Genomic DNA, 24,994 nt, shown 5'->3' on the forward strand with positions numbered 1-24,994 from the left:
TCCTATGGAAAATAATACAATAATTAATAAGTAATAATACAAGAATAAACTGTGTTTCACATATTCACATCTATAAAGCTACTTTTGCTGCACCCTTATGGGTAGCACAATTGTCCCCAGATTATTGACTGACAGGGGTTGGTTTGGAAATCATGTCTGCCATTGTCTCTATGAGAAAATAGCTTCTGAATTTCAAACAGCTGGTTTTAAAATATGTAGAACACAGTTGATTTTTAAATTGACAACTCTCTTACATCTACACAGCCACTTGAGTAATGTTAGCTTGAGCACCTGGACAATAGGGAAGCTTTGAATTTTAAAGTTGAAATGACCATATGAACTCTTCTGCCTAAGACCTTCACTTGAGTGATTATGAACAAGGAATCCAGAAAGATGAAAATTTCCCAAAGCAGCACAGCCTGTCATTGTCATCAGAAGCATCTCTTGATGGCACTCTGGAGTGGCAGCCTTGGGAGACAGCATGCCCTGGTGTGGCCTTTCCCATGCTGCCCTGGACAGCACCCCTGTCTCCTGAAGATGGATGTCCTTTAATGAGTTCCAAAGTAGGATCAGTTAGGGATACAAGTTGTCAGGGTTAAATTTATCAGGCTTCCTTTACTTAAAATCTTTTCTGATGCATTGATAATGGTGTGATTCACTGGGAATTGCATATAATGTACAGTTGGTACCACTCCTCACCCGCCCCACTTCTATAGAGAATATCTATGAACGTCTCTTGGGCACCATGCTTCTTTGGAGGACAAGTGAGAGAAATTGGAGTGGTGGCTAGGGACTTGGAGCTGGGCCAACCCAGTTCTGTGATTTACTCTGTGTAAGTCACTTAGCACATTGGTGTATCAGTTTTCTATAAAATGTGCATAATACCACTCTTAAGCTTAGAATGAATATGAGAATGAAGTCATATCAGTGGCTAGCTGACACATACCAGACATTCAAATGTTCATCTCTTCCATTTATACATTCAGCAGCAGATATTCATAATTACTTACTGTGTTCCAGACACTGTGCTTGGTCCTGGGGACATAGAGGGGACAAGAAAGGCAGATTCCTGGCCTTAGGAGGCCGAAGTGTTCCCCTCTTGAATATTATTACTATAGTGCATCGTGTATCATGGTTGTTTCAGAGATTAAAGCCCCTGATGAATGGACACCAGTTTCCTTTACAGAGAATGACTGGGAGGTGGGGAAGGTTAAAGCAGAGTTTGAAATGTATGAGAAGGATGATAGAAGTCTCTATGAGGTTGTCCATAGACTACTGCAGAGTGGATAATGGCTGTACTCGCAGGATGATAAAGCTCTATTAATTTAGTTACTAGACCTTGCCTGAGGAATTAATTTACCTGGGAGACTTCAATTAGTGATTGTGGAAGGGAAGTAACGGTTATGGAATACAGATAGGAAAATCAAAGCATTCTCTAAAATTAATTCAATTAACATTTATTAATCTCTGACTTCTGGTTAACTCTGCAAGATTGGTCAACAAATTTTCTTACCTGTCATTTATTATGGCTGATAACTCAAAGTTTTCAAGCTCTCTTAGTTTGTCTTTTCCCCTTTGATAAGTAATAGTCACTGTAAATCTAAAATGATTTAGTGTAATAATTTAGTCAAGGGCTTGCTGAGGTCCCTTTGAAAATCTAGTATAAAATTATTGTGGTCACATTCTATGGCATGTAACTTTGAAGACTTGATGGTCTCTTACCTTATAGCATCTACATGAATTCCAAATAGCTTTTTGAGCCATATCACAGTCCCTCTCTCAGAGCTATGGCTTTCCTTCCACGTGGGGGGTCTTTATTAGATCTCTTAATTTTTTAAAGACAATGTCACTCCTGTTTTCAGCATAGTTAACTTAGTGAAGTTATGGGTTTCCACTCCACCCAGCAACCAAGTATAGTTCCCCTTCAAGTGACTCATCATCAGCAGAACCTCTTACCTCATTGCTGCTTAAAACTCAAGGAGAAACTTGCATCTGTCAGTTGCCAGAAGGATAAGTAATGGCTCTGTTTTTCTAGGTATTTTCAGTTTCACCCTAAAATAAGCAAGGTGCCTGACCCTAGTGCTCTGTGCTCTGACGTACTGAGTATGGAGTCAGCTGTAGTCAGTCTTAGAAGTAAGAATCTTGTGAAATTGGCTGTTTGATTTACCATGAGGCTCTGTTCCTGGCATCACGCAACACCCTCTCAATCATCAGTCCTGTGAGGCCTGTCTGTCTGGTCTCTACAAGGAACACCTGGGTTTCTGAGCGAACTTGCTTGGTCTCCTCTTACACACTGTGCGAACTGTTGGTGCCTTTGCCTGCCTTGAGTGCAGACCTTTGGGCAGCAGACCTGTACTGACCACTCTCTCCCCCTGGCTTTAGCTTACCTTTTCCAGCCCGGTTTTTCTTCCAGTCTGCTCATTCATTTCTTAAAAAGATTGCTATATAGTCACTGCATATATGTGATGGGTTATCTCTCTTTAACCCTTTTTGGAAAAAAGAAGAATATACATTGATGGGAAAATAAAATAAGAATTTAAATATGTTATTTAACAAGAATAAGGGCCAGAGAACAGATTCTACAACCACTTCATGCTCAGGGAGCACTTACTTTGGAAATTACATTATAATTAATGATAACCACAATTTTGTAAACATTTTCATTTTGGTTAATATGTGCACAAAAAACCTCTTCTCATAGTTGCAGCTCCCCAAGAGCATGCACCTCTCCATCAACTCTCTGCTCAAAGCCCCAGTCCTACCCTAATTAATAGACTTGTTATTAGTTTCAGTTCAGCTAATTTGTACAAAAAAGCTCATTGCCAAATGTGAAATTCCTCCCAAATGTAAAAATTCATTTTCTCTACCACTGACATTGTTTTCAGCTTATGCAATTTATTTCCCATGACTGACATTTTAAATGATCTCCCTTTAAGCATTCTAAGGACTTTTTCTGGAGGAGGAGGCTCTTTCTTTTCCAGTTTCCTGTTTAATGTTTTCCCTAAAGCGTCTGTTTCAGTACATTTGTTCAGCTAATTACCTCCCTTGACTCAGCATTGCTATAGAGGTTACTGGGGAAATCACATTTCTCACGAGATTTATTCCTTAATTGTGCTATGAAGTTGTGTTGCACTATTTGCTAATTTAAGGAAAGGCAGCAAATGCACTTCTTCTGTTGTCACAGGTAAATGCGTTTGATGATGCTCTCCAACGTTTGGTCAGCTATTCTTTGAGCATCTCTGATGTAGGAAGTACTGCCAGGGTCTGTGGGGATACAGAGAGCAAGAGGATTATTCCTGTCCTCAAGGAGCATTATATTATAGCAACAGCCAAACTTAATAAAGGTTGGATTTTTAAAATGTTACACTAGAAGCAGCAGCAAAGTGCTCAGGAAGAATATAGGAACAGAGGTTTCTTGTGTAAAGTGTTTGGAGAAAAAATTAACAAAGGAGGTGAAATTTGTCCTCAGCATTGAAAGGTGTAAATAGGTGTGGGACAGAGGGTAAGGAGGGATAGCTCTTCAAGGCTAGAGGAACAGACCCCTTTAAATGGGCTTAATGGCAGAATACTATTCCATTTAGAACAAACTTAAAACTACATATCAATTCTACTAACGGATGAAAGCAATTTTGAGTTGGAAAATTGCTGTATTTATGATCTTCTTTATAAGATAACTGAGCTCAGAGAGGTGACTTTGAACAATTCATTTCACATGACAACACTAACATGTTTGTACAAAATACTTGATCATGCATTAGCTTATGTAATTGCAACAATGCTACTTTCCCTGTTTTACTGTTGAAAAAACTAAGGTTCATATAATTATATAAATGACAATTTACCAGGCTTGTTCTGAAATATATGCAGATCTTGCTCTCTGAATATGTAGGTTATGCCGTCCAGTACTAGGAAATTTGAACTGCTCAACTTCCCATGTTCTGAACTGTAAATTAGGGAGGAGGTAGAAAAGGACCAAAAATCCAAAATTGGCAAAATCCACCCCCTCCGCAGGTCGATTATTTCCCAAACATTGAATTGAAAGTTCACATTTCTGGAGTGAGTGCAGTTTCAGTAATCCAGGCAGCTAAACTTGGTCCTGGGAAGTTTGTTCCTCTGGCTCCAAATCTTTAGGACAAGGTGGCGGCCAACGTGACTGGGCAGGTGTCCCTCAGGGGCTGCCCTGCCTGTCTTTGTCGATACTACTGCCAAAAAGAGTGGTCTGGCAGGGTGTCATTTTAGGAGAGACTCAAAAGAGGTTGGGAGAAAACCACCTTGATATCTGGGGAAAGAGTCTTCCGGGAGAGGAAACAGCAGTCACCAGGGCCTGGAGGTGGGACTGTGCTTGGTAGAGTCGGTGAGTGACAAGAAGGCCAGGGTTTGGAGCACAGTGGGAGAGGAGGGCAGGGAAGGCTGTGCAGAGGCCAGATCACAGCAGGCCTGCACGTGTAAAGAAGACTTAGGAGGTGATTTTGAAAGAGGTGAGAAGTATTTAAGCAGAAAAGTGACAAAATATCACACCTGTTGGAAAAGAGTCTGCTGGTTGCTGCTGTATCTTGGCCAGAAGGGAGCAGGACCATCAAGTGGTGCGGAGCAGGGGTCAGTGCTGGGGCGGAGGGGGTGAAAGCAGTCAGATTGGAGAGATATCAGAAATTTGAGTGACCTGGATTTGTTATTAGATTGAATGTGAGGAGTAAGAACAAAGGAATCACAGATGAAATCATGGATTTTGGCCCAAACAGCTGGAAAAGTGCATTTGCCATTTATTGATACAGGAAAGTGGCAGGGAGAGAAGGTATAGTTGAAGAAGGCCGGGTTCTCTTTAGCACCTGTGAAGTTTAAGATGCCTTAATTAGAAATCCCAGGGGGAGACCTGGTCAGGTAGCTCAGTTGGTTGGAGGGTCATCCTATACACCAAAATGGTTGCGGGTTTGATCCCAGTCAGGGTGCATATGGGAGGCAACCCATTTATGTTTCTCTCTCACACTGATGCCTCTCTCTCTCTCTCTCTCTCTCTCTCTCTCTCTCTGTGTCTCTCCCCCTCTCCCTCTCTCCTCTTCTCTCCCCTACTCCTCTGCCCCTCTCCCCCTTTCTCTCTAAAATCAATAAACATATCCTCAGATGAGGATAAATAAATAAATAAGAAATCCCAGCGGGGAGATAGTAAGTTAGTTGTCGGATAAGTCTGCTGTTCATAGGAGAGCTTAGAACTTAAATGCGTGAATCATCACAAATGCCATTTAAAGCTTATGTGCCTGGTTGAGTTGACCGGCCAGCAAGTGTCAGTGCAGAAGGAATGAGAGCACACTGAGCCTGAGGTCTTGCACCTGAGAAGGAGGCCTCCCAGAGGCCAAGAGCAGTTAGTGTTGCAGAAGGAAGGTCTGATTGGCTGTGTGCAATGCTGGTGAAGGTTAGAGAAAAATGGGAATTGAGACTTGACTATTGCATTTGACAACACTGGAGTCATTGGTGAACTTGACAAAGTATTGATGTTTTAGAGAAAATACTGTGGTTGAAGTGGGTTTGAAAGAGAATAAGAAGCAAATATTCACAATTCTTTTAGTTACTTTTGCTGCACACTACAAGGTAACAAAGCAGTGGAGCAGAAATGAAAGAGACTTTGGAAGTATATTTTAGGCCAGAACTATACCTAGCTTGAATGCATAGGCAGGTGACCCAGGAGAAAGGGGATGCTGGCTGGTATAGGTGACAGGGGCCTGTAACCTCACACCCAGACAAAGGGTTGGCCTCAGGAGCACAGGAAGTTCATCAGAACAAGAGGGCAGGTAGACTGAGGGTAAAAAGTCCTGGTAGGGGGTTTATTTGGCACAGAAAGTGTAGAGTAGAAGCTTCTATTTCTTCAGTGAGTGAGAAGCCAGGTTGCTTGCTTGTGGCTGGGGGTAGACTTGATCTTAAGGAGTGGCAAACAGTTTGGAATTTCCTCAAAAAACTAAAAATGGAACTGCCTTTTGATCCAGTGATTTCACTGCTAGGATAATACCTGAAGAATCCTGAAACACCAATTCAAAAGAACCTATGCACCCCTATGTTCATAGCAGCGCTATTTACAATAGCCAAGTGTTAGAAATAGTCTAAGTGCCTATCAGTGGATGAATGGTTCAAAAAACTGTGGCATATTTACACAGTGGAATACTATGTAGCAGGAAGAAAGAAGGAACTCCTGCCTTTCGCGACAACATGGATGGAACCAGAGAATATTATGCTTAGTGAAATAAGCCAGGCGGCGAAAGTGACTATATGATCTCACCTAATACAGGAACCTAATGAACAAAACAAACGAGAAGAATAGAACCAGAGGCATGGAAACAGGGAACAGACTAACAGTGACCAGAGGGGAGGAGGGAGAGAGAGAAGGGGGAAAAGAAGGGGAAGGGTTTAGTCAAGGAACTAGTATAAATGACCATGGCCATGGACAACAGGGTGGGGACTGACTGTGGGAGAAAGGGTGGGAGGGGCAGGGAGAGAAATGGGGGGGGGATGGGAAAACTGTAATAGAACAACAATAAATTAACTTAAAAAGAAAAAAAGAGTGGCAAGTGTCTCCTGCTGTTGCTTGTGACCCCTGGTATGTAAGGAATCAAGGTGGCTCTAAGCTGCTGTGAGGGTAGGAACTTTTGTCCTGCTCAGCTGGATTGTCAGTGCTTAGCATGTTGCCCGGAACATAGTACGTACTCTGTCTTACCATGTGATCCTAAGGTAGTTCATGCTTCAGTGGCTCAGAGATCTCTTTGTGTTGCAACAGGCAGGACTGGCTATATAACTTGTGGGCCCCAAAGCAAAATGAAGATGTGAGCCCCTTGTTCATAAAGAATTTCCAGACAGACTTCCGGCCAAGATGGAGGCTTAGACGGACACGCTAGGTCTCCCTCTACAACTATAGAGGAATACAACTACTTCAAAACAAAGGATAACTAGAAATTCCAGAAAATAAAACTACACGGAAGCCCAACACATGAAGTTATAAACCAGCGGTGCCATTTGGGCAGGTAAGAGTTAAAGAAGGCAAAGCTGTTTGCGGAGCGGCGGGCGGGGCGGCGAAAAATCCCGGGGGCAATCAAGCCCCTGGCGTGAGGGACTCCAATCAAGCCCCTGGCGTGCGCGACTCTGGCGCTGGGGAAAGCAGCCGCAGCATCGCCTTGAACAGTGAGGCCCAGGGGGGCGGGAGGACGGATCCCGGTCTCCTAGCTGAATAACTGTGTGAATCCATCTTGGACCCCCGCCCCCACAGAAAGCACCACAGGGCTGCGAAATAGGTCGCAGACAGACACCGGTCGCTAATTTGTGACGCGTACACAGGCACCGCCCCGGACAGCCGGCCCAGGAAAACAAAACGCATCTGTCAAAATGAGGCAGACAACTATAGAGATCCCGGTGGCACAACTCACCAGACAGCAGATAGAGAACCTGACAGATGAACAGATAAGAAACCTGTCAGAGGCTCAGTTCTGGGCCATTGTTATCAGGTGGCTTACAGAATTCACAAAAGAGCAGGAAAAAGATATGAAAGAAGCGAAAAACTTTCATAACGAAAGGAACAAAACCACATACGAGACAGAAGGTGAGGAATCCAGAGTTCATTTCAACAAACTGGAATATGGAGAAGGAACAAGCAGTCAACCAATGCAGCGAGAGGAAATAGGAAGCAACAATGAGAGGATCAGAAACCTCTGGGACAGCTATAAAAGGCCCAACATAAGAATCATTGGTTTGCCAGAGAATGAGGAAGATGAACTAGAACTTGAAAAATTGAGTGAAAATATAATAAAGGAGAACTTCCCAGACTTGGGGAAGGAAATAGACTTACAGGTCCAGGAAGCAAGGAGAGTTCCCAAGAGACTGGACCCAGGGAGAACCACTCCAAGACACATTATAATCAAAATGTCAAAAATTAAAGATAAAGAGAGAATCTTAAAAGCAGCAAGAGAGAAGAAAAGAATTATGTACAAAGGGGTCCCAATTAGACTATCAGCTGACTTCTCAAGGGAGACCCTGCAGGCAAGAAGGGACTGGCAAGAAATATTCAAAGTAATGAAAATCCAAAACCTACAACCACGAATACTCTATCCAGCGAAATTGTCATTCAGAATAGAAGGACAGAGAAAGTGTTTCCAGGACAAAATAAAACTGAAAGAGTTCATTAGATCCAAACCACTGTTATATGAGATGTTAAAGGGACTGGTTTAAAAAACAGAAGCTAGGGAGATGAAACAAAGGCAAACGAAACAGGCAACGAGAGTGGAAAAGGAACTGTGGGTAAGGGAAGCATAGTGGGGGGAGGTCAACAGGGAAGGGGAGTGGGGAGAGGGAGGGAGATGATATAGGAATTGGGGATCAGGGTAGGAGGGAATGGAATAGACGGAGAGAGGTTGGGAGGAACTGTATGCACAACTAATGGACATAATCTAAAAGGGGGGGACAACTGGAGGGAGGGGGGCCACCGGGTGGAGGGGAGCAGAGGGAAGGGAAATTGGCACAAATGTAATATTTTAATCAATAAAACACATTAAATCTGAAAAAAAAAAAAAAAAAAAAAGAATTTCCAGACAGCTCAGAAGATATTAAACCAAGTACAGGGCCCATCTGAGCACAAGGCCCCATGTGACTGCGTAGGTCACAAATCCATGTAGCTGGCCCTGACTCCAGGTACTGGGTGAATCTGATCAATGGCAGTCAGCAGACTAGGGTCAGTGGCTGGAAGTACAATTCTGTGAGGAGGAAGCATTGCATATTTACCTCTATTTCAGAAATTTAAGGAGAAAGATTGAACCCAAACAGTAGCTGCTATCTTCAAAGATGAACAGAGATGAGTTCTAAAAAAGTGAATGGAAAATGCTCAGAGCCATTTAGAAACCTTTACAATTTAAAAAATTAATGAGTGGCATCTTCTGAGACAGAATTCCTCAAATCTCAGTGGTGAGAGGGAAGGGTAGGAAAGCATGAAACTCTACAATACCTGAGGTTGCAGTATATCTTCAATATAGTGTGGCATTAATGATCATTTTTTTAAAAAATCCTGGCCCAGTGACTCAGGTGGTTGGTGCATTGTCCCACACACCAAAAGGTTGCAGGTTCAATCCCTGATCAGGACACATAGCTAGGTTGGTAGTTTGATCCTCTGTTGGAGAGTGTACGGGAGGTAAGGGAGGGCAACTGATCTCTCTCAATGTCTCTCTCTCTCTCTCTCTCCCTCCTCCCTCCCTTCTTTCATTTCCATCTTCTCTCTCTCTTCCCATTCCCTTCCTATATCTCTAAAATTAATAAATATATCCTCAGGAGAGGATTAAAATTTTTTTTTTAAGATGTAAGAAAACGTTTCCCATTCATTCCCGAAGCTCCAGGAGTGAAAGGTTCCTGAATAAGAGGTTAAATCTAGTGCAAGGAGATGAACTATTTTATAGTTGCTGTAAATTGATTTGTGTCTAAATCGTTTTTAAAAAATAATATAGAAAGACCTTGTTAAAAACATTTTCCAGCATTATTCCCTTCTTTTGAGGAAAGAAAAAGAAATTTATCTGAACAAATGGTGCACATACATACATTATCTGTTGTGAGCATTTTGTTTGAATGGTATTGCATTCTGTCACCTGAGAATTTGAGCATGAGGCTTAAGCAACCACTAGAAATTCTTTAGAGCTTGAAGAATAATAGGAATTTCAGTTTTCAACTCTGAGACTCTCTGGCTATAAAGGCTGAACCCAGGCTGCCCTTCTCCCTCGCTGTCTTATAGGATAGAAGAATCCATTTAAAAATATTGGCAGAGGCCTGGAGGTGGGCCTGGAAGGAACATTTGTCAAATTCAGTTGATAGAGGTCACTGTAAGTCAAGGAAAATCTAAGTTTGCAGTAAGAAAGACCTATGTGCCCCTTTCCTTTGCCCTTTCACCTGGATTTTCTAATGTCCCTGCATAGTGAACAGCAGGACTGGACAATGGCCAGGCCTTTGAATTCTTCTCTGCTTAGTAACACACCTTAGCTCATTTTCTGGTGCCACTGGCATGCTTGTCTCCTCCATGTTCAATCAACCATAATGAGCCCAGTAGCCAGTGTCCCCAAGGCCACACGTCTGGGATAGAGCCTGACTTTCAATTTTGTTAAGTTCGGTGCCAGCTCCTAGTCATTCTGTTAGAGATGAGCACACAAAATGGTGCCCAAGGTGGGAAGTGTCTGGTGCCCATATCCACTCAAAGACAATCTCTGTCTTGCATTTCAAGTTACTGTGTTGAGGAGAAAAATAGAATTTTACCCTTTTCTTGTCTTGTTGGCATGTTCAAGGTAGATACGTTTTGATATCATGATGGTTCAACTCCCTGACCACCAAAATAGGAACTTCTGAAAGTATATATTAAATTCCTTTTCTACTTATTAGCAATACAAAAAAATAGCACTTTGTTTTGGATCTTGTTCTCCACTTAGTTCAATAGCATGTTTTACTTAATCTTTTTACCACGTAATTTTAACATTTAATGTTTGCAACAGTTTGAAGAAGTGATATCGCCCAGAGATGTCAGGAGACAGTCATTTACTTGAATCTCAGAATCACCGTGGAGTTGCATAAAATAAATAGTTACTTTAATGAATACAACTGTATGTTCCTAAAAGCCAGATCTGTTTTGTAAATAAAGTTTTATTGAAACGCAGCCACATCCTTTCATTAACATATTAGCCATGGTTGCTTTTGTGCTGTGACAGCAGAGTTGTCATTGCAGCTGAGACTATATGGCTCACAAAGCCTAAGATATTTACTGTTAGGCTCTTTACAAAAAAAGTTTTCCTGGCTGCTGCATTAGAGTATTCAGACTCTGCCCCCAAAACAAAAAGAGAATTAAAATTAAATAGGGTGGGCAGCTTGGTTCCACTCATCCCCATGACCTGTGGCCCACACCCTGCTGTCCTACAGGTTAGTTTTGCTGCCTTCACCCTCTCACAGTGCAACTGGTTGAGAGAATTTCTGGGTAATTGTAATTATATGTGGTTTTCACCATGTGCATTGATTAAAGAACCCATCCCTGGAGTAAGATGCAATCTCAGTTATTTACATTAATTAACTGAGTTTACAGAGCAATTCCCCCCTCCCAGAGGAAAATAAATTTCAAAAATTATAAACAGAGATATACCCAATGGGTGTATAGGATTCTTTTGCCCTTTGGCATTACCTCCTTGAGGAATAATACCAAAGGAACCATGACATTCTTTCCTCATTGAATCAGAATTAAGTTCTCTGCATTCTTTCTTTCAGTCTTCCTCAATTTGACTTGATATGCCACCTTTTAAGATGACTTTTGCATATACTTATGTTGATTTTGCGAGTCTCAGAGTTTGGGGGAGCCTAGGTGTTGATTGCTGTCTGCCATTTTCATCATGCTCACCTGTATGACTTTCCCATGTACTTTAAGTCTTGAACATGATAATTCTGCTTTTAAGGAAGTAATATACCCTGTTCTTTTTATGAGTTCCCCATGGCAACAAATAGAATATAATTATTGATTACCATGTTCACTAAATTCAGATAACCTTTATGAGGATTTTCCCCAAAGCTCTGCACTTCATTTTTTAATAGGTAATGTCTTAGCACAGACTCAGGGTCCAGCAAGAGATTGTAGCTGCCCTGGCCTCAACCCAAGGTCATACATGCAACACAGCTTCCTCTCAGCAGCGAGGAGTCAGGTTACTTAATTCTGTTTCCCGCGAGGAGTCTTTCAGCTCAGACTTAGAAATGAGCCCTCCCAGAACCCAGAGAAGGGAGCCTGCCGGAGCCATGTATCCTGCTTCCTTCGTATCTACCACTGGCAGATGTAGGCCCAAGAGTGTCAAGTTAGAGCAGAAATTCCCTGCTACCCTTAGAATAAAAGTGAACGCTTAACCCTAAATCTTCAACCAGATCTCCATGCTGTGAAGCAGGACTCCATAAAAATCAAAAACTTCTCTGAAGGAAAGCATAATTTAAGAAAATAGCATAATTAGAGGAACTAGCAGGCTTGGAAAAGTATCTGTGAATATGAAAAAGAAAACTTTTATATATTACTAAAGGAATATAAAAACTTGGCAAAGAATTTGAACAGGTCATAGAAGGAAATGTAATCATCAAGCACATATATACAAGCATTTCATTATCTTCAAATTAATTGCCTGCAATACCATTCTACACCTAATAAAATAGTAGTGACTTCTTTAAAAACAGTGAACCAGTGTGTGTAAGGCTGTGCTAAAACTGACACAATTTAAATTAATATCCTTTTGAAAACTATTTGGCAATATGTATAAGAAAGTAGAGAAATGTTAAGGGAGGCAGGAGAAATAAAACCAGATAAGGAATTTGGAGTAGATACAGTAGGTAATGAACCCTGATGGTTTCTGAGGGTTGGAATTGCCCAAGAAATTTTATATAGATTAGTCTGCTGGTGACTATTTAAAAGGAAGAAACCAACAACTAACAGCTAGGAAGACTTGATAAATATCGTACATACATAGGTAATAGAACTTTAAAGCTAAGTAGCTAGGCTATGTTCTCAATTTGACAAACCAGAAGACTGAGGACTAAAAAATACTGCCCCAAGGCTCTAAGACTTGTGAGGTCAGGGGAACTAGAGAAGCCAAGAGGAACTCAATGGAATCTCCTTAGTTCCAGTTCTCTGTCTTTTTAACATTGAAGGATTTATGGAACAATTTAGCAGGATTTAAAAATGTAGAATTTTAATGATCTTGTGTAGAGTTTAATATTTTATGATAGAATATATAAACATTAGCTTTTAAGTAAGATTTTAATTAATCTATTTTCCATTTGAAAATACTAGCTAGTAAAAATAAGATAATCTTCATAGATTTAATAGACTAAATAGAGCTAAACTTGAGAAACACTCAATCATTCAGTCATTCATTTTTTAAAAAATGTCTGATTTGTACTCTAGAGACTTATTGTGCTCTCAGAATACAAAATGAATACCCCCAGCTCTGCCCTCCAAGAGCAGGAGTGATGGGCATTTTCTCAAAATCAATCAATCAAATTATATGTAATCCACTAGGAACATAAATAATTGCAAAAATTGTGTAACCATATAATAGAGATAAATGTAATTGCAAAAGAGAGACCAATATTTAAATGGAGAATTCACAAAGCTGATATTTCAGCTTGATCTTTAGGGGTTTCTATAGCAATTTCACAGAGAGGTCAGGGGAGGGAGCTGAGTTGAAGAGGCATTCTAAGTAAAGGAAATAGAATATACCAAGTTGTGAAACAGCCTGGCCCTTGCAGAGCCCTGAGAATGATGAATATGTCTGTCCCAGGTGGAGACCACAAAGGGCAGAGAGCAGTTAGAGGTAAGGTTGTCAGACAATGACTCTGGGACTTTTCTTTTTTCAAGGCAGCTAACATCATAGAATGCTAGTGTCATACATGGTTCTAAGTACCTTTACTGTATATTAGCTTTATCTTATCTCCTTTATTCCTATTTCATAGATAATGCAAATTTCATAGAAAAGGCAAATAACTTGCACAAATCATACTAAGTGGTGAGATTGAGATTTGAAAAGTGGCCATGAGTCCATAATTCAATGTCCTCATATGTAGACTGTCCTTCCTGTTCGTATTGGGAGTTTGGAGCTTTGAATACTATTTCAGCTGTCTGTCATGGTAGCACAGATGATCATTGAAATGCCCTGGGTGGCAAGCTTACAAACAGCCACTTGCAAGAATTGAGGCGAGGGATGATGAGAGCCTTAATTAGAACAAAAGTCTTCCGGAGATAAAAGCCACAGAACTTCTCCTTGATTTGATTGGGCTTGGACAGTTGGATAGATGCTGGTACCATTAATCAGGTTTCTTAGCAGAGAAGGAAGATTCAGTTTGAGAGAACTTCAGTTGTGCTATTCATGGAATATTCATATAGAGAGAGGTGTAGCAAACAATGCGATATTCAGGTCAAGAGATCTGGGAGTAAAGCTTTAAAATCATTAACCTGGAGGCTATCACTGAAATCCCTCTTACAAATACTACCAACCACTGAGAGCTTATAGTGAGATAAGAGGACCATCAAGAAAAATCTAGTGCACTGCTCTTCAAAATATAGTTCAGTCATTGACTTGCCTGTCCACTATTTCTTACTAGTTCATGATAACACAAGGAATGTGCTTCAAAATGTAATCAACTGCATCACTAAGCACACTGTTTACTTTAGCTGACTTTTTTCTTTTAATCTTAGCAAGACTTTCAATAAGGGAAGCATTGTATTAATTAATGTCCTGATTCAAACTCCTTATTTTGTCCCAGATCAGCACTTTGAGTATCACTAATATAGAGAACACTAATAGTTAAGCTTTGCGCAGAGGAAGAGTTCTCCAAAGAGACTGAGAAGGAGCAGTGTGAATGGCAGGATGAGAAGCAGAAGAAAAGAGATATGTACATCATTTAAGGAATGAGTAGTCAGCACAGCCGTAAAGTCAAATACGACTGAGGACTAAAAAATAATGATTGGATTTGGCTATTACAGGGTCATCAGTAACATTTTAGGAGTTTTAGCACCTGTTTATTCTTCTGTCTTCTGCTGTCTCATTTTTATCTCACTAGTCTACCTCCCAAATAATTCTCAGATCTTTACTTTTGCCAGATATACAAAAGACTTCTTTAACTCTAAATCTAAAACACTCTTGGATTCAATCTTCATTTTACCTTAGCTTTTGCTGATCTGAAGTTACTAATCACTCTCTTTCCATACTTTTTACTCCACAGGACACTGACCTTGGTTTTCCTTCTCACACTCTCTGCTCATCTCTTCTATACACACTGAATGTTTTTAATTACATCCATTTCCCATTTATTTATTTACTTTTTAGTTATTGATTTTAGAGAGAGGGGGAGAGAGAGAATTTGTTCCACTTGTTTATGTATTCATTGGTTGATTCTTGTATGTTCCCTAACTAGGGATCCCACAATGTCAGTGTTTTGGGATGATACTCCAAGCAATTAATTGAGCTACCCAGTCAGGGCTAATTATACCCATTCCTTAAGTTATATCTGGAGCCAGTTTCCAAACCACATCTCTTTCCTGAGCTTCAAAGCAGTCTCACAGCCTACAAGATATAAATGCTACAGACTCTTCAAGTTAATTGTATCCAAATACTGAACCTGAATTCTCACCTGCATTCTTCCCTATAATCCTTTCTTCTTCCTAAATCTCATACCTTGTATTATAATCTGTCCAGTTGCCAAACCATTGGCCTGAGCATCATACTTGACTTCCTCCTTCTTCCTTATCCAACTGATCTCACTCCTAATGACACTTCAAAACATTAACTCCCACTATCCACACTACCTGTATCTGGCCCACCAGTATCCCTTACCTGAATTACTGAATTATCCTCTGGGATGGGCTCCCTTTTTCAGTCTTCACTTGTCTCCAGTACCCTGGCCACACTGGAGCTAGAGTCTTCTCTCTAAATGGAAGTTTGAGAATTCCAGTCAAGATGAAGGCATAGGTAGACACCTTTGCCTCCTTGCACAATCATAAGAAGGATCACAACTAACCTCAAAACAAAGAACACCCAGAACTTCCAGAAAATTAAACTGTACGGAAGTCCAACAACCAGGGATTTAAAGAAGCCATATTCATCCAGAAGGGTAGGAGGGATGGAGGTGGGGAGCCAGGGCAGAGAGAACATGTTGTGGCAGCTGCAAGGCACTGGTGGCAGCTGGTGGAATGGGCAGTTCCACATTCATGTGTGGTGGATAAAAATCGGAAAGAATACCTGGGGAGCAAGGGATCCCAGCCCCAGGCCAGACCACACAGCCCAGGGTTCCAGTGCCAGGAAAATAAAGCCTCTTAAGTTCTAGCTGTAAAAACAAGTGGAGGTTAGGGTGGCAGAATAAATTGCTAGTCTCTCAGGAGAGTCCATTTAAAGGACCTCCATAGTCCTAGAATGTACACAAACCCACCCATTCCGGGAACCAACACCAGTGCAGCAACTAAAAGGGTGCCAGTCACCTACAGGAAGTGGGTGAAGTGACTGGAAACAGGACAAGTGCCAAGTAAGCCTCCAGCAGTCAGGCAGCAACATTGTCCCCTCTCTGATCCCTCCCCAACATACAGAGCCACTAAGTGGTAGAGTAGGTTGTCCCTCCCTGGCAAATACCTAAGGCTCTGCCCCGTACAACTTAAGAAGTGAATTAAGACAGAGAGTCAAAGTAGCTCTACCTAATACACAGAAACAAACACAGGGAGGCTGCCAAAATGAGGAGACAAGGAAATATGGCCTAAATGAAAGAAGAGAACAAAATCCTAGAGAAAGAGCTAAAAGAAACAAAAGAAAACAGAGGTACAGAGTTCAAAACACTGGTGATAAAGATGCTCAGAGAACTCATTGAGTATGGCAAAAACATAAGGGAAGAAATAAAAGCTACACTAAGGAGAAAAAAAATCCAAGGGAATCAACAGTAAAAGAAAGGAAGCTGGGGTTCAAATCGATGATTTATAACATAAGAAAGAAACAAATCAACAAGAACAGAATAAAGAAACAAGAATTCAAAGAAAATAAGGAGAGAATAAGAAGACTCTGGGACATCTCCAAATCATAGAGATGCCAGAAAGGGAACAGGAAGGGCAAGAAATTGAAAACTTATTTGAACAAATAATGAAAGAAACCTTCCATAATTTGGAGAAGGATATAGACATACAAGTATAGGAAGCACAAAGAATCCCAAACAAGTTGAACCCAAAGAGGGCCAGGCCAAGACACATCACAATTAAAATGCCAAAGATTAAAAATAAAGAGAGAATCTTAAAAGTAGCAAGAGAAAAGCAGAAAGTTACCTACAAAGGAGTTTCCATAAGACTATCTGCTGATTTCTCAAAAGAGAATTTGCAAGGACCTACAACCAAGGTTACTCTGTCCAGCAAAGCTATCATTTACAATGGAAGAGCAGATAAAGTACTTCCTAGACAAGGTAAAGCTAAAGGAGTTCATCATCACCAAGCCCATATTATATGAAATGTTAAAGATATTTAAGAAAGAGAAGATCAAAACTTTGAACATTAAAATGACAAACTCACAACTATCAACAACTGAATCTAAAAAACAAAAACAAAAAGTAATCAAGCAACTAGAAAAGGAACAGAATCATAGATATGGAGACCATATGGGACCATATGGAGGGTTATCAGTGGGGTGGGGGAAAGGGGAGAACAGTGGGGCGTAGATGCAGGGATTAAGAAACATAATTGGTAGGTACAAAATAGGGGGATGTTAAGAACAGTATAGGAAATGGAGAAGTCAAAGAACTTATATGCATGACCCATGGACATGAACTAAGGGGGGCACTGCTGGAGGGAAAGGGGGAGGATACTGGGCAGAAGAGGGCAAAGGGGGACAATTGGGACAACTATAATAGCATTATCAATAAAATTACATTAAAAAATAAATGGGAGCTTGATCACATCACTCTTATTGATTTCTTTACCCACCCCACCTCCCACGCCCCCACCCCACCTCATCTCTGTACTCCTCCTCTATAGATTCAGCTCCGATTGATTATTTTCAGTACTTCGATCTCTCTCTCCTTCTCTCTCTCTCTCCATCTCCCTCCTTCTCTCTCTTTCTCTTCTCTCTCTTTCACACACACACACACACACACACACACACACATGCACACTCTCACACCCCATCCCACATGCTCACATAGCTTCTTGAACTACATTTTAATTCCCTTGTTACTGGTACACTTTCCCTCCATCTTCAGGAAGCTTCCACAACCCTATAAATCTTAGTTATGTGGACTTCCCTTGTGGTCTCCTAGCATTCTGCCTTTTCTTATAAAACCTTTTCCATATTGTTTTGTAATTTTTAATTTTTGTCATGAATCAGTGCTTTCCTCTGAATTTTAATCTCCAAGAAGTCAGGAACCATGTCTCTTTGATCCATCATTATGCTTCAAGCTCCTACCCAGTACAATGCCTAGAGGAGTGTGAGTAGTCAATCAATGTTTGTGAAATGAAATGAATGCTCTTCTGAGTAGTTTCACATCCATTATCTCAGTCGGGGTAAAGTGGAACAATCTGGGAGAGGATTTTAATGAAACATGAGATATCAATGGATTAGAAGATTAAATTATTTGTTGAGTTGTTTTGCACTAGGGGGAGGAAGGAGAAGTTAGTCAGGAAAGCTGGTTAAGAGAGTAGATGCATTTAATTCCACCTCACAGAACAAAGAGGAAGAGTTTTTTTATTTAACTAGCTTGCCTCACTTACATTTCATCTTCCTTCTAAGAAGCTGAGACCTGCACATTGTGTTTGTGTGTGTGTTAATATTTAAAGGTGTCAGATTGTCCATCTTTCAGGGCTTTTATTCTCCACCTGGAAAAAGTTTAGATAAGATGATTTAAAAATATACCTAAATACTTCGTTCATTGATTTTATTTTGAGGGTGTGGGGAAGTTACAGGAGTAATTGATCAATTTAATTTTAGCTCTTTCATTTCAAAAAAAGTTGAGATGGAATATATTTTTAAAGATTTAATTCGTTTTTAAAACAGAGGTACAGAAGTAAACGCAAAGCAATAAAGGAATGGGCAACAATGGAGAAAATTTAGGCTAACAGAACCTAGGTAAGATAAACTTTGAGGACAAAGTTAACCCTAAGCTACCTGGAAGTCAAGGCAAAATACATAATGTGAGAAGATACATTGCTTGATGTCCTTTAGCTTCTTCTCAAAATGAACTTTCAAAAGCTGGAGAGCTCATGATTCAAGGTAGACTTTACAGGTCAAATTCCATGCCAGCTGTGCTAGTTGCAAAATAAATGTTCTGTTTTGAAACTGTTTAAGAGATTGATGTGTGTTCTGTCTGAGATGGTGGCTATCAAGGTTCTGCATGGAGATGTAGATCATAGAATATTAAAAGAAAAGGAAGGTCGAGACTTTTTCTTCAAAGACTTTATGGACCCCACTGAATTCCATAAAAAAAGATATCCATTTGGAGCTTCTAGTTCTCTACAAAATATGGTAGAAAGATGTTTGGTTTGGAACAACTTGAGGAAAGGATGCCAGAGTTATCTGCCTCTGCAAGAAAAAACGATCTAATACAGATTTCGAGAATGCTTAACTTTGACCAACCAGCTCTGTATTCTCACAGTTCTACACAATGCATTAGGTCAAAGATGCATCCCAAATAACTACATACAGGAACCCATTGAGAGTTGTTGTTTGGGACTTTTTGCCCACAGTGAACTAATGGGCTTGTAAGACATCACAGTGGTTTGGGGGTATGAGGATTTCTTTACTGGTTTGCATGAGTAAGTTTGCTGTATTGTTTGCCATAGCAGCGCACATGCAAAAGCCTCGGCTAAAAGTGACACAAGTGTATTTAGGTTTTCAAACTAAACAGGAGGTATAGGGCTGTTTCATGTGATTTAGAAGTGAAATTTACTCTGCCAAACTCCCTTCCTATCTACCCTGAGTCCTACGGCTTAAACATGGAGACAGTACTGAGACCATGTGATTTGGCACATGATGTCCGGCTGGTAGAGTCCAGGCCAACAGTACAGTAACAAAGGCCTTTACTTGTTCTCCGTAGTTTTCTCTTTGGTGAAATATAACATCAACGATGTCTCAGTGAGAATATTAGGTTGAGAGATTCTAACCCATATCAAGTAGAGAAATCTGGCAAAGATTTTGGGGAGAGCTAGCACACTGGCACATCTGGAATTTGGGGAGGTAGAACCTGTCTGATTTGTAAACTGGATGGACAAAGAAAAAAATATACCTAAGACATGAGAGTAAATGGTTTGTTGTTTCTTCTGGAAACAGGGTAAGTTTCCTCCCAACTTCACAACCACTGCTCAGGCGTTCCTTGGAGCTGGTTGGGGGTCATTCCTTTGTGATTATTTCTATGGTTTCTCTGAGTTCCCTAGATGAATAATTTTAAGGTGCTGACTAACTTGGGATTTTTGGTTCAAAGAGACGAAGACCCAGTAAGAACCCATGATGAATGCCGTAAGAGCGTGGGTATTGTCTATAGATCTCTGTTTTCCTTATCTTGTGACCCCCTTGTTCTCATATAAAATGGAAGAGAAAATGCAGATTTTTAAATTAAAAAAAAGGTTCTGCCTGGTGATTGTTTCCCCTGCTCCAGAACTGATTTTCTTTTTATTCTTTCCATAAACCAGAAGGCTTTTTGTAGGTGTGAGAGCAGCTGGTGAGGCTAATGTGCGAAGCTCTCAGTACAGCCAGGCACCGTCCGTGGAATGAAAGGAACAAGCATGGAAGTTGGGGGATGGGGAGCACTGTCTTATCATAGAGAACCACAAAGAACATGTAGGCAATTTAGTATAGCCTATTGTCCTCAATTAAATTTGAATCATTTCTGATCACATATTTTTTCAAAACAAGTCTTGGCATCAAATATCTCATTAATTATTTGCCAATGCAAGTAAAAGGTAATGTAAAATTTGAGCAGAATGAAATGTATTCTACTCTTCAAAGTTTCCCATGAAATAAAACAAGTTTAATTGTGGCACCGTGGCACTGGAACAAAGACATGAGAGTTCTTCCTTTATTTTTGCAGAGTACAGTACAATCCATAGCCCATCAACACCCATTAAAGATTCGGACTCTGACCGATTACGTCGAGGTTCAGATGGGAAGTCACGTGGACGAGGCCGAAGAAACAATAACCCTTCACCTCCCCCCGATTCTGATCTTGAGGTATGTTACTGCCAATACCCAAGTGAATAACAAGGCATCTTAGCAGCTAAATGGTGGTTCTGTATACCTACACTGTCAATGGCAGTGGCCAAGGTGTCCAAATGCTGTTGTCTGCTTTCTTTTTCTTAGTAACTGTAGGTAAATAATTATTTTCTCTCTTTCCTGTTTATTATAAGTAAAGCAATTATTTCTGTTTTCTCTTCCCTTTTAACTGTATGGTAAAGTATCTGCTTATTTCTCTCTAAGGGAATATAATAAATTATATAAATCTGCTTGAACAAAATTTTCCTATAGTACTCTATATCTTTTCAATTTAGAAAGTAAAGACACACATATATTCAGAAAGGAAAACCTGCAATGTTCTAAGCTAAAGTGGTCATCATCTTACGAGACATGTTTTGGTGGAGTTTAAAAGCAGGAGCAATTAAATAAAATCTTAAAGGGTAGTACATTTCGTGGTCTTGAATCCACTGCAATTACATTTCTGTTTTGCCAAAGTGAGATCTACTGTTGGAAAAAAAATGGTGATTTTTGTCAAAAAGATGAAAATTTTCAGCAGGACCTATATGAATATGACTGGTGTGAGTGGGACTGGAAAGAAGAAAAGCAGGCTTGAGGCCTTTTGTGTTATTTTGAAGATGTTTTGGGAGTGACTTCTTTAAATCAAATTCTGAATACCCCAAGAGCGTGTCAAGAGCAGGTGTGATGTGTCTGCTTAAAGTATTAACTATTTGTAATCATAAGAAAACCAAACAGGAACAGTATATAACCCATATATTTGGTAACAGCCCCATAGGTAACATTTATATAATGTTGAATAGGTAACATAACAAAGTAAATAGATGACGTAAAATTTTAGTTTTTGTGTGCAATTTTTAAAATACTTGGCTTGATAAGAATAAAACATAAAATTAGCTGTTTTAATACTTCTTAATGAACAGAGAGCAGAGATAAGGAAAAGAGAAATTCAATGATTTTTTAATTGATTGCTCCATTCTGTCTCAGAAGTTATAAACAGACTAGATATAGCTCATTTTTTATATCTTTAGAACAGAGACTGAGGACCTCTTCCGGAAGTAGAAAGGACATATGTTATCATTTCTCTCCTATATTTATATTGATGTTGCTAATATAATTATCTTCTTGTATCTCATCTGAAGTTACAGCTGAAGAAAAGCTGTAAGAAATACTTTTGAATACTCGTATATTTAAAAAAGAGTAAATTCAGATTTTTCTGAAGTCTCTCATTTCAAGACTACTCTTCATATTGAAGTTAACTGAATAATAAGTTTTCTCAAGCAAGGGAAAAACACATTGATTTGGTTCTTCCTTTGTAGAGGGTGTTCATCTGGGATTTGGACGAGACAATCATTGTTTTCCATTCCTTGCTTACTGGATCCTATGCCAACAGATATGGGAGGGTAAGTACAAGGGGCTTATTTTTTTCTTTAGAGTAACAAGACCTAGCATTGAATGTTTGTCCAAATGAGAATGTGGTTAAACTTTAAATATAAATTTAAAATCTAAAAGGGAAAATAACTTGATATATTGACATAGATATTTGTATAAGGCAAAAACATGTAAATGAACAAAAGGAAATTTTTTTTTATATTCTTAAAAATGAGGTAAACTTTATGCAACTTAAGTCATTCTTACCTCTGGCCCCAATGAATAAAAGTGATTGAATGCTGTTCTAAGATGAATTATAAAAACGTATAGATGACAGCCATGGGTGGGTGCCTCAGTTGGTTGGAGCATCATCTTGTGCACCAAAATGGTTGTGGGTTTAATTCCTGGCCATGGCACATACCTAGGTTGCAGGTTCGATCCCCAGTTGGGGCACTGCAAGAGACAATCAATCAATGTTCCTCTCTCTCTCTCTCTCTCTCTCTCTCTCTCTCTCTCTCTCTCTCTCTCTCTCTCTTCTCTCTCTTTCTCTCTCTCTCCCCACCTCCACCGCCCCCTCCTCTCTTTCTAAAATCAATAAACATATCCTCAGGTGAGGATGAGGACTTAAAAATGTACAAGTGACATAGAAAGATTTTTTAGGTAGTGTATTTTATTTGCCATGTCCTTTTTAAGTTTTATTCACACCATATTCATTGGAGCAAATATTCATTTGCTATTGTCTTGGTGATCAGCAGCGTTAGTATTTTATTTTTAAAGCACCTGTTATGGATGTCTTTATAATTCCCTTTGCCATGAGGCTAAATTTATGTGAATGGTATGTAAAATCGGGACTCTGAATGACAATAGAACCAGTACATTTATGTTTTAGTTGTTATCATACTAATCTTGTTGTTGTAGGTAAAAAATAATGTTATAGACCGTCTTACATGAGTAGACCTTTAGTTTCAATGATCTGCATTTTGGTTTTCCAAATCCTTGGAAATTTTTTTGATATATTGCTTGATGGAGTCATAAACTTTCCCATAGAAAAATAATGCTATTTAAAGTGGCTATAGGTGATTTCTCAGATTATTCTATGAATGTGGCAGTTCTCATTATTTTTAATCTTTAAAGAAATAATATTACAAGTCTCAGATTTTTGAGACTCTGGGTGTTTATCACAATTTAGTTAACATTGATGCCAATAAAATGTGTGTTGTCATTGCAGACTCTATCCAGGTATTCATTGTTTCAATAAATATAATTGAGTGCCTTCTCTGTAGGTGTAGCCTGGAGGTAAAAGTAGAGGAATTATCAATTGAGCTACACAGTGCACCTTTCCTTTTCATAACCCTGAAGGTGCCTAATAAAAAAAAATTTTTTTTTTAAAGGCTGGAAAAATGTACATTTGTAATAGTAAAAATATTCCACCATTTGAATTTCTGTCCAGAAATAAGTTACCTGTAAAACACAATATGTTCCATCTTATTGTTAAGTAAATACCTTAGGGAAGATGACAATTAACAAAAATTCAGATTATAAAAATAATATTATTGAATCAGTAATTCTAAGAGAGTCTCTGCTATGCAGCTAGCACAATAAAGATTCAATAAATATTAGCTGTATTGTTTTTGTATTATTTTTTACATCAATGCTATGCTTATACTTTTGTTACTAGGAATAGTGACATTCCTATTTTTACAGATATGACTCATAAAACCAATTAAAGATTAACACCTGAAACATCAACATGTGAGCCAGTAGGAAGAATCTGAAAGCTCTTAACTAAACAATTATAATGTCTCTACACCTAACTTCTATGGAAGAAAGGTGGCCCTTGGAATTCACATGAAAGTGCTGGAAAGAGCATGCACTTAGAAAACCAGAATTTAGGAACCATCCAGAAAGTCTCAGGTCTTTAATAGGGTTCTCACAAGGGCCAAATTGATGCAGAGAGAATTGTCTTGCTCAGTTCTTTGTAGCTATTGAAAGGGGTCAGCTTAGAGTGAGTGAGGTGTTGAACATCCCATGACCTAATGGCCTCCCGTCAATCTTTGACCATAAATCATTGGTTTACGTGTGGAATTTACACCTAACCTAGAAACTGCTGGCTCCCTAGACTTTTTCACTGAGATTCTCAACACTATCTAAATGAAATATTAAAAATACCATGAGTTTTATTTTAAAAAGTGTCAACCATTAGTATTTTGAGGCTTCATCAAATAGTGTTTTGTTTGTTGGTTTGTTTACTTTTCGCATACTAGAGCAGGTGATAAAAAAAAAAAGTTTCATATATAATTCCCAAAAGCCAAAATTACATATTCTTTAAAGTATGGATGATTTGAGATAGTTACATGTAAGCTTCCTTATTTATAAGCTGATAGGGGTTGGGGAGAAAGCACATTTAGAAAGCTAGTTAGGGAAGGGCCTCCTGAGCAAGACTGAGCTTTGAGGCCAGAAGGACTGAAGAGGCTGGTGGGCCATCTAACCATCAAAAGAAAGACTGTTCTTTAAAAAAAGGAGAAAGAATGTTCTAAGCAAAGGAAATAGCAAGTGCAGGAGGCAGAAAAGGGCTTAATTATTGAGGGACAAAGCACTGGTGATGCAGAGTCCAGAGAGATGAGGGCAGGGACAAAGGGCCACCCAGCCATGGTCATCAGAGCTATATTTCATTCCACATGCCAGAGGATGTCATTCAAGGACTTCACGAGAGGATGTAACAGATTTGATTGTGATTTTTAGGTGTCTCTGGCTGTGTGTGGAGAATCAAAGGTAGGGAGAGAGGAAGGGGAGAATTGAGAGGGGTGTAGCAGTGATTTGATGAACTAGTAGTAGAAATGGAGAGCGCTGATTGGATTCTAGATACTATTGCAGGTAGAGAAATTGGATTTGGAAATGATCTG

The 24,994-nt window shown here is 39.6% G+C and overlaps 1 protein-coding gene across 8 annotated transcripts in view; it reads left to right on the plus strand.

Moving 5' to 3' along the window:
* Positions 1-24,994, plus strand: part of EYA1 (EYA transcriptional coactivator and phosphatase 1) — a 161,501-nt gene that overhangs the window by 71,061 nt on the left and 65,446 nt on the right. For all 8 annotated transcript variants that reach the window (XM_090283583.1, XM_090283584.1, XM_090283585.1 and 5 more), the window contains 2 exons: positions 20,563-20,702; positions 22,040-22,123. In XM_090283583.1, coding sequence (XP_090139709.1) covers positions 20,563-20,702; positions 22,040-22,123 — 224 coding nt within the window. The remainder of the gene's footprint in view (positions 1-20,562; positions 20,703-22,039; positions 22,124-24,994) is intronic.

The sequence above is a fragment of the Furipterus horrens genome, unplaced genomic scaffold (genome assembly GCF_987537825.1).
Source record: "Furipterus horrens unplaced genomic scaffold, mFurHor1.1.pri manual_scaffold_7, whole genome shotgun sequence".
Lineage (NCBI taxonomy): Eukaryota > Metazoa > Chordata > Mammalia > Chiroptera > Furipteridae > Furipterus > Furipterus horrens.